The sequence below is a fragment of the Montipora capricornis genome, chromosome 2 (assembly GCF_036669925.1).
Source record: "Montipora capricornis isolate CH-2021 chromosome 2, ASM3666992v2, whole genome shotgun sequence".
Classification (NCBI taxonomy): domain Eukaryota; kingdom Metazoa; phylum Cnidaria; class Anthozoa; order Scleractinia; family Acroporidae; genus Montipora; species Montipora capricornis.
In genome coordinates, this window is record NC_090884.1 from 33,372,244 (window position 1) to 33,382,256 (window position 10,013).

The following is a 10,013-nucleotide window of genomic DNA, read 5'->3' on the forward strand; positions in this document are numbered from 1 at the left end:
CGGAAAGGAAAGGAGTCGGAACAAGGATGCGAGATCCGGGAATCGAACTCAGGACCTCTTGCACCAAGGCCGCGCACTAACCGACTGTGCCATCCTTGCTCCTTGCAGGGACTATTTGCAAACAGCAGGGCCGAGGGTAAACAAAGGTATGGTGATGCGAGGAATAAATTACGCTCCATTAAGCTTCGCAATCAGTTACATATTTTTGAAATTCTCCAAGCTGAAACTTTGCATTCTTCAAAGACAGATAAGTGCCTTTCTTTGAAGTTTTCCGCAATCCACCTTTAATCATAACAGTAATTCATATTCTTTTACAGGAGAGCAGTGGATTTGCATTGTCAGTCATGACCATTATAGCAAGGATATCAAGTGGTGCATTTTTTATGACCATACAAGAATTTTACCCGGAAAACCAGTAAGAACTTGACTTAAAACACAGATATACAGCTAAATAAATTACTCAGGCAATGGCTTATCTATAAGTGTCAGCGGGCAAATCAGATTTAATTTAGCTAGAAATCTATGAAGTTTAGAACCCCAAGCAAAAGTGGAATGTGCCTTTGAGCTGATTATACGCGAGACGGTCACTTGTGGCCGAGCAGGATTGTAAATGTTTCCTATTGATAACAATGGGTCAAGGAATAAAAAGCCCTTGGCGTTGTAAGAGTACTCTTCATAACCGCCACTTCTCCTGTGTTGTTGTTAACATATAAAAGAGGTTTTTCTCTTTTGTTGCTTGAGCTTACTACTCACTGCTGTTATTTCTGCCTGTTGCTCCATCTAGCCGCAAGACAAGTACAAGTAACTATGTACGTTACGTCTTTTCGGTTGTTCCTGGGATCCTCGCGCTAACGGGTTGCGTACTTGTTTTGTTCTTCCAACCATCGATGATTTGTTGCAATAAACAAGGTTGGTCGTATTAGCATCACTTAAGTATTTAGGCTTCGTTATTAAATTCTGCTTTAGCTCTCTATTGCTGTCTCAGTACTCTTAGGATCAAATTAAGAACCCTGATTTCATTTTTCTCTCTTTTTCCTTAGGATCACTTAACGAGGTTGTGATTCAAAGTGAGAAAACCGATACGCGTCTTTGACCTTGAAAAGAATAAAGAACAGAAGTAATATCTTTGCAGCAGAAGCATCAACGTATCATGTTTTTTTTTTGTATGTTTCATGTTGTAACCTTTCTTAGGGCAAAAACGTAGAACCCTATTACCCGAAAACGAAGCAGCCCACAATCTTCCTCGAAGGTCATGTGACATTTCTACTTTAGCGAAATATCCAGCGTGTCTTTGCCTGTTCTCTGCAAACAAGCACTCGGTTATGACCCCAATTCTTCCATTCAAAACTCTGGTGAACTCAAGTCTAACAACTTTGTAACACCACCAATTCCATAGCTGATAATGATGGTGGATCTATCAAAACGTCGAGAAACCTTACTCTTTGTATTTATTGAATGCTTTTTGTGATTTTATTATTAGACCAAGTCATCAATAATAGACCGTGTTATTATTAAACATTATCCACATATGAAGAGGGTCATAAAGGAGGGACGGGGAGGGCAAAGGGGCGGGGTGGCAATCCCAGTTCCCAGTCCAAATTTGGACAACATCCCAGTCCCAGTGGCAAGTTTTCTCAGAAATCCCATTACCTGCTGCTAAAATCCCACCAGGAGTTATGACAGGGAAATATAATTTTACAGCATCGATATGTTTTATGAAGCAGTGAATGATAAGTGTCAAAACGAAACATGAAATTACTGGAGAACGAAAGCCAATAATAAAGAGAGTGCGAGGTATAATTTGTAGCTGCATGGGATTGCTTACACAGTGTCCGCCGAAAATGAAAAGGCCTGCTATCACCAGGCACATAAGAGCATTCTGCAGGATGCAGTCTCCCGAATCTTTACGTCACTTTCAGAGTCCTGCACCGTCATCATCATCATCATCATCATTACTAAATCCATCACAAGTATCCTCCTCGGAGTCTTCATTACACCCACAACAATCGCTAAGCCGAGGTCTTGAAAATCAGTAGGGTACGTTCAAGGACGCTTCATTCATGTGCCTGACACATTTACCATGGCGCCTTGCCCAGTTCCTCATCTGAGCTTCTTCTTTTAGAGCGATTGCATTGGTTGCAGTGGGTTTAGGGAAGTCAAATTTATTCGTGCTAGTGATGTCTTATTAGACGTGGCAGTGGCCAGGGACGCAAGACGGCATAAAATATTTGGTATCAGGAATCTTGAGCAGAACTAATACCTGATGACCTCTAATTATGCAAATCCCATTAGCACCAAGGACACTTTTTCTCTCATTCCCAGTAACAAAATCCCAGTTCCCAGTGATCAAATCCCATTATCGCATTTTCCCACCGAAATGTCAGGGTAAATTACTGTTCCCATTTTCCCCTTCATGACCCTTCATGACCTTCATATAGCTTTCTTGTTTCATTCCATTTCACAACAATAGAACTCTTTTCTTATTTTGAGTGGAACACTAGTCTATAACAATAGTATTTTTTTTTTCAACTTTGCTGTTTTCTACTATTGCAAGCAGGAGAAGATGAAAAAGGTTTACATGACCCCATTGACGATCTTTGTAAGGAATAGCTTCAGCTAATTTTTTTTTCAGCTTCCTTCTCACGATTCTAAAAGGGTTACCTCTATCTTCAAATTGCCAGTGATGTATGTGCAAAGGCGATTTGGAATGGACCATTTTCCAGTTGCATATTTACAGTTATTTGGACTTTGAATGAAAGTGAGGATGGAGTTGACCTTTCTTTGATAGAAACCTCACTGCTTTTCTTCTGTTAATGATAATGTACTCATGACTATTAGTAGGAATTGACATAAGGAAGGCAGTGAGGTTTCTATCACAGCAATGTCAACTTCAGTCTCACTTTCGCTCAAAGGCCAGGTAACTAAGCACACAACTGTAAAATGATCTATTGACATACTCCTCGGTGATTATGCATTATTGAATATGAATTGTCATTTAAAGATGCCGGTAATGAGTTCAAGTTATTGTAGAAACACTCAATAATTTAAGAATTAATGGCTGATTTAAAAGCAGACTTGACAAAGGTATAACATCATTCATCATGCACTTAATTGCTAACAAGACATAAAAAAGAAGCGTAATTAAATTCAGAAAAAAAGTGAGAGAAAAGAAATATCAGTGTGATAGAAGCCGAAAATGACACTAGGCTTCCTAGGTAGCCAATACTACTTGCAGTTTAGCAATAACAAGTATTAACATAATAGACCATTTCGTATTCTCAGTGTTGGACTGGAACTAGCTTGCCCGCATTAGCCTCCATTGCAAGCTACAGTAGTTCTAGTCCAGTGCTAAGAATACGAATAACGTCTATTACATAGGTGATTGTTAAAACTGAATTATCTGCCCTGATTGGTTGCACTTGAGGTGATTAGTACATACACGCACCAAACCCACGCACGCGAGCACCATGCGTAGGAAAATATGGTTACACATCTCTACCGTCCAACCATCCATGTATGCCAATGTGAAACTTTGTGGTGCAACGTTCGCGTTCTTTTGCGGGAAGTCGCATGGCCAACTGCGTTTGACACTGTGGCAGTTTAGACAGGTGCAACAGCCGTAGTGTTATTAACCATGAGGTTAATATACTTTCCTGATAGTTGGTCAGGATATGACTTTAATGAAACAAGGCAGCAAGTATATTTCCAAATAATAATATCATGTTTAGCTTCTTCTGGGGCCAGTTCCTCCCCGTTGAGTGACCATCAACACATGCTCCCCAACCAAACAGAGATGCATCTATGGTCACTGTTACTTGGGTTTCCCCATTGTATTCTATTCCCCTGGGAGAGACTAATCCCAGCTCGAAATCCTATTAAGAACTTACAAGATCTTGTAAGATGGGTGTTAAGATGAAGATCTTAGTAAGATCTTGTTTAAGATCTTTGATCTTGATAAAATCTTATTACATTTGCTTATCAAATTTTCTTCCAAAATTTAATATTGAAATTTTAAGATCTTGTAAGATCTTAACAAAATCTTACAAGATCGTAGGACCATCTTACATGATCTTACCATAAAAGATCTCACAAGATCTTAGTGAAAATCTTACAAGATCTTAGTCAAGATCCTAAAAGATCTTAGTAAAAATTTACAAGATATTAGTCAAGATCTTAGAAAAAATCTTACTGGATCTAGAAAGGATCTTAAATAAGATCTTAGAAACGATCTTACAAGTTCTAAGTTATGATGCTCCATAAGATCTTATTGAAGATCTTACATGATCTTAGTACACATCCCACAATATATTGCCAGATCTTTGTCAAGATGTTTCAAGAAATTATCTCAGTAAAGACCTTTCACAATCTTATTAAAAAAGGTTTATTTAGGTTGGACTTGTGGCCTTTCAAAATCTTTAAAACGTGTTGAAGAAGACTTGACCAACAATAATTTTAATCTTAAAAGACGAACAAGCCAAGGGTTGTTTTTTAGAATAGTTTGGTCAAGGACAAGACAAATTAAGATGAAAAGTTCCTGGAAAATCCTACTGAAACAGCTCGATTTTCATAAGCGTTTGATCAATCGAGGATTCAAGCTTGTTTTACGCGTGAAAAGCGCTGAGTCAAAACAAGGAAATGTTGGTAACAACTGCTTTACAAGAGGTAAGCTGTAACTATGAGAAGATACTGTTTATTTTGAGTCTGGACTGCTTCTAAAATTTACGATTTAGCATTCAAATATTTTTCGCACATCCAATGCGGGTATTAATCACCCAGTAGGTAAACAAGAATTTCCGTAGCTTGATAATACAAATGGTTAAGCAAATGACTTAATGATTGGAGAACGCTCCCACAGCACATATGATTTAAGGGCTCTCCCATATAGTGTCCTTTTTGATTAATGCTTCTCATAACTATGCACTCCGTGCATCTACATGTACTACGTGCACGTTTATGTGTGAGATCATTTATTGACCTTTTGGGCAAAGATAGGTAGCTATAGAAAAATCTGCTTTTCACAAATTGATCGACTGGATCAACTCTGTACGTGACAATGTAAATCATGCTTTTTAAAAATTTATAAATATGCACCTTAGCTTCCAGAATACAACTAAACTCTGCAAGCAAGAAATAAGTTAAATTCTTTACTTGCCATAGATTGCTATCGACTGAAACCGACTTGAAGACCAAAACCAAAAACTTTAATAATAGTTATCCGCTGCAAGCCTTAGGTGTGAAAACACAGGCTTTCACATTGTGCTAAGCCATTAGGAAAAAACACATAGACTTATAGAACTGCCCTTTTCAACAAAATTTCAGATATCTTTTATAAGATATGTGTATGGGGACAGAGTAATATGCATGCTTGAGACCAATGTATGCCATATAACAACCTTGTTTCATAAGGCATACAGCGTTTCATATAGTGTTCACTTTTAAATGATGGTGTGTGTCCTTATTTTATTGAGTGACTTAAGATTTAAAATCATTTGATGGGTTCCATAGTTTTTAGGACTGGTAAAGATGGAGGAAATATACTCCCTATCTTTATGATCACATGCCACAATAACCTTTTCATGCAATAGCTTAACGTGATTTCTGACTCATTCAACAGACTCTGTTTGAGCTTCTAAGAGGTTAGCATGAATTAAAGCCCTGTTCTGACAGGTATTATAATAAAATTCAATATTTGACCAGACACTATTTCCAGAATTTCTGGGTCTGAAGTTTGCCAGTGTAAGTAATGGTTGGCTTTATTGCCCCCACTGAAAGTTTAAATTCTTTCATTCAAATATGTTGGCAATAGCACCATGGAGTCAAATTCCTGCCTTACCTCAATCAAGTCAAATCTGTTTGACAGGGTATTTAGTCTATTACCGATGCGATGGATCCGTTTTTTCTCTTGGAGCCGTTCTGACTGTACTTTCTGAAGTTGTGATTCGTGTAGGGATGGCTCTTCCCTGAAAAAAAAAAAGGATTCTTACTGCCCGCTCGACAATTGGGTTGGAGCTTGTAGTTATGCCCTTTGCTGGTAACTGAGCTACACGCCGTACCACTGATCTTAATTGCATAAAGTTCGGTGTAATTTGTCCCCAGATAACAGCTTGGTGACTGGGACGTGCGACGCACATAACGTGGCATCATCCTTGTTCAGGTTCGGTTTTATGGCATCCCTTCGCCTCTGTAATATTTCAAAACCGATGTGACCCAACGGAGCAATGGCATCTGCATTCATTCTTATAAGCTCTTCGGTGTCACGGAATGATTGTACCAGTCACGGAATGATTGTACCAGTCAAAATGAAGCTTCAACATCCCCCCCTCCCCCCGGGCAACCCCCCGAGCATTTGAATTTTTGAAATTTTTTTTTTCAAATGCACCCCTCCCCCGACCAGAAAGCTGTTCAAATGCCTCATCACAGGTCCATTTCAGGTGATCAAATGCCCCCCGGGAAAATTACCAGATTTTTATAAACTAAATGCATTGGTTTAACGGAGTTTCATGCAACGACACTTAAATACATTCCATACATTCATTCCATTCATACACCTACATATCAATCGTCACAAATGAATTAAAATTTTCACAAATACACCGGGTCGGTCCAAGCAATTGACCTCTATAGATCGTATCCGGCGACGTCGATATTGTATTGAATTATTGCTTATATTGTTTATATTTATATATTAATATTCAAAGATAATATAAATTGGTTATTAATACCTTTATGTAGGCTTTCGCTTTTCAACCAATCAGCCACGAATGCGGAATCTTTACCTTTGAATGCATCCAGGTTGGTCTCTGCCATGATTTATCAACGTAACATGAAATCGAGGCTAGCAATCAAATTCCCCACCCTCCATGAGTGGTGATCAAATGCCCCGCCCCTAGGAAGACTAAGATGATCAAATTCGTTCCCCCTGGGCAGGAAAAGTACTCAAATGCCCGGGGTATGCCGGAGGGTGGGGGGGGGGGGGGGGGGCGGAATGTTGAAGCTTCAATTTGAATGGTACATAAATCTGTTGTTTTTGCACAAATATATACCACCTTGGTCACGGTGAACTGTAGGGCTGACGACAGCTTGAGGTCTTTAATTTGCCTCGTACGGTCGCTTCCAAGTCTCACGACCCTAAAACGGCAGAATCTGTCAAACGGAAACTCAGATCTTGAAGAACTGCTGGGCGATTGTGGTAAGAAGCACAAGTTCGATAAAAGAGACCCTCTCCCAGACGAAATAGCAAAGCGGAAAGACTGACCCTGCAGTAGCTGACAGTCTTGCAAAGATTATTCAGTCTCTCTGGTTGAACAAATTGAACGAAGAACAACTAAAAAATGTACCTGGAAAGAATCTTAGGTCTAGCAACTGCAGCAAAATGATAACTCCAAGAGATGAAATCTAAATATTCAGTTAAATATTACAACAAAGTTAAAAAACCAAAGACGATGTTTTACTCTGAAAACGACGATCGATTAACATGCTTTCCTGTAATTCATTCAGTTGACACAAGGTTATCACGCGCACCTTTATGGTTGCCTAGCACGTGATCAATTTCTTCCTTTTGACAAAACATCATAAAAGTCAGAGACTGCAGAAATCTTCGTCTATTGTCATTTATTCGATTCAGAGCTTTATATATAAAAACTATGTTCTTTTTTTCCTTTATCTGAGAAGAAACGAGGGAATTTTACTCAAGAGCGTGTTTTGTTATCTTTAAACGGAATTTATTACCAAAGATGAAAAAACTAAAAGACCTCAAAATGGGACAGGATATTACACAATAATTAAAGGTGTGAACGTGTGAGCCAAAGGGCTTCTGGTGGCGCGACATGTGTGTGACCCTCATGGTCTTAATGACCCCCCACTTGAAAAAAGTAACTGGAACCCTGCAGTTCAATGCCACCCAATTCAGTGCCTTCTGTTTTTGTGTAACACGTACCACAGGCAGCCCAGTGTACGCCTTTATGGAGCGTCTTGTTTGAAATAGGATATCCCAAAGGCCAGACTGGGAGTCTCCCTCTCTGTCCTTTATGGATCTTGATACTGAAGAGAGAACGAAACGGGGAAAACGTATTAGTTCAGTCACTGACCCTGTGTTTACACTTGAGCGATACTACATACCAAACCATACCGAGGCAACGTCAGCAACTAAACTAGTCAAACCGGTTCTCTATTGTACAATAAACAAGTATACAAATAACTAACTGTACAAAGTCGTGGAACATTTGTACTCGTTTCGTGCGTTTTTTTTTTTTTTTTTTGGTACAATAACTAATACAGTTGGATAATTAAGATATTTATCATATAGGTACTGAAATTCCCCACAGAAATAACAGTCAGCCCACAGGGGCCCCCGGACAAACTCTGTGACTGTTAACATCTAAATATAATTTCGATAAAATCCAAGTCCAAAAAATCCAATTTTGATTACTTAAAGTGTCGTTTGTGGTAATCTTTGTGGCTGAAAACGACGAATTGTAGTGATTTGAAGGGTTTGTGTTCGACGTTCACCTGAGCCTACCAACGGAAAGACAAGGGTGGAAAGCTCGATTGGATAAAATGGCGTGACGACTGCTAGCCGGCACACGAAAACCCAGCTACGCATCCTTGGAGCTCGAATGCTGTATTTTTCGAAATTATTTGACATCCAGCGCTTCGAGTGGGACAGATTTCAGATGTAATGGTATGAGAGGACACCTCTCGGTTTCCGCTTGTGTGGTTTGAAATCTGCACGATTGGAATTTGTTGGTGAAAATCGACTCGGTGCTGGAGTGATCTGAAATCGATCTTTCCACCCTTGTCTTTCTATTGACACGCTCAGGCGAACGTCGAACACAAACCCTTCTAATCACTCAAATTCGTCGTTTTCGCCATAAGGATTACCACAAACAACACTTCAGGCAAAAATACTTTTATTTTGTTATAATAGATAGCACTAAGATGTCTTGGATTTTATCGAAATTATGTAAAAAGTAAGCTAAAAGATATTAAGGGTCACACAGTTTGCCCTGTGGTCAGGCAACCAGCGACGCGAACGATGAAATTTCCCTAGTAAGAGATCCTGTTCCGCTGCGGTTACTAGTGAAAAGTGATCGTTTGAGAAACTACGTCATCCTTGGAGCAAAAATTTTCATTATTAAGATGTTGGAAAGGCGTGTGGGCGCCGGTTCAGTTGACAATTTCATTGCTGAACAACTTCGGAGAACAACGCCTCCTTGCAGCAAACAAACTGACGAGATGTAAAACGCGTTTGCAAGCCTTTAGAAACTAAGAATGAAATGAGTTGAACGAATACTTATTGCCTCGGATGAAGCGTTGCGTTGCCTCAATGGGAGAGGTCGACTTTGGAGGACAGTGATGATGAGAAAGTTTGCGGACTTAAAAAAGCAATTTAAAAAAAAGAAGTAGCTTTTATAATTTCCTTTTCCTGGAATTTCGAAACTAGAAAATGTTGACGATTTTACTTTCTTGGGTGACTCAACTAATTTCATCGTGTACACATTTTGAAAGAAGATGTTGAACAGGCAGTCAGGTTCACGGATTTACTAGTATAGTCATTCTTTATTTATCCAAGTGTTCTTTTCAGTTTAAAATTTTTAGATCTGTAAGTACAAATAATGAAGCAACTAATCACTTTAAAATCGTCCATTCCTATCTACTTTCAAGGAAAGGAAAGGAACTTTATTTAAGTGTCTAGTCGTTCTAGCGCTGGAGCACTAATTGGGGACACTGTAAACTGAAATAAATGATGAAAGCAAATCAAGTCAATTTTAGTAGTGCTGTAATTCATGTCACGTTCGTATTGCAATACTCATTGTATCGCTTACTGTAGTTTGCAATGTTTTATGGTGTAAGTGTGCATATTTAAAAAATAAAATTATTATTTAAAAAAAAAAAAGTCCAGCAAAGAAACATCCGTCAAGGTATGCACATTTCCGATAATTATGTATACATAAACACACTGTATGTCGATGTAGAAACACATGTTTTATTATACTGACAATGTACTAGAAAAT

The 10,013-nt window shown here is 38.8% G+C and overlaps 1 protein-coding gene across 1 annotated transcript in view; it reads left to right on the plus strand.

Moving 5' to 3' along the window:
• LOC138037182 (uncharacterized) overlaps positions 1 to 1,093 on the plus strand; it is a 37,778-nt gene extending 36,685 nt beyond the window's left edge. The window contains exons 16-18 of the mRNA XM_068883166.1: positions 318 to 415; positions 785 to 909; positions 1,041 to 1,093. Coding sequence (XP_068739267.1) covers positions 318 to 415; positions 785 to 909; positions 1,041 to 1,093 — 276 coding nt within the window. The remainder of the gene's footprint in view (positions 1 to 317; positions 416 to 784; positions 910 to 1,040) is intronic.
• The last annotated feature ends 8,920 nt before the right edge of the window (positions 1,094 to 10,013 follow it).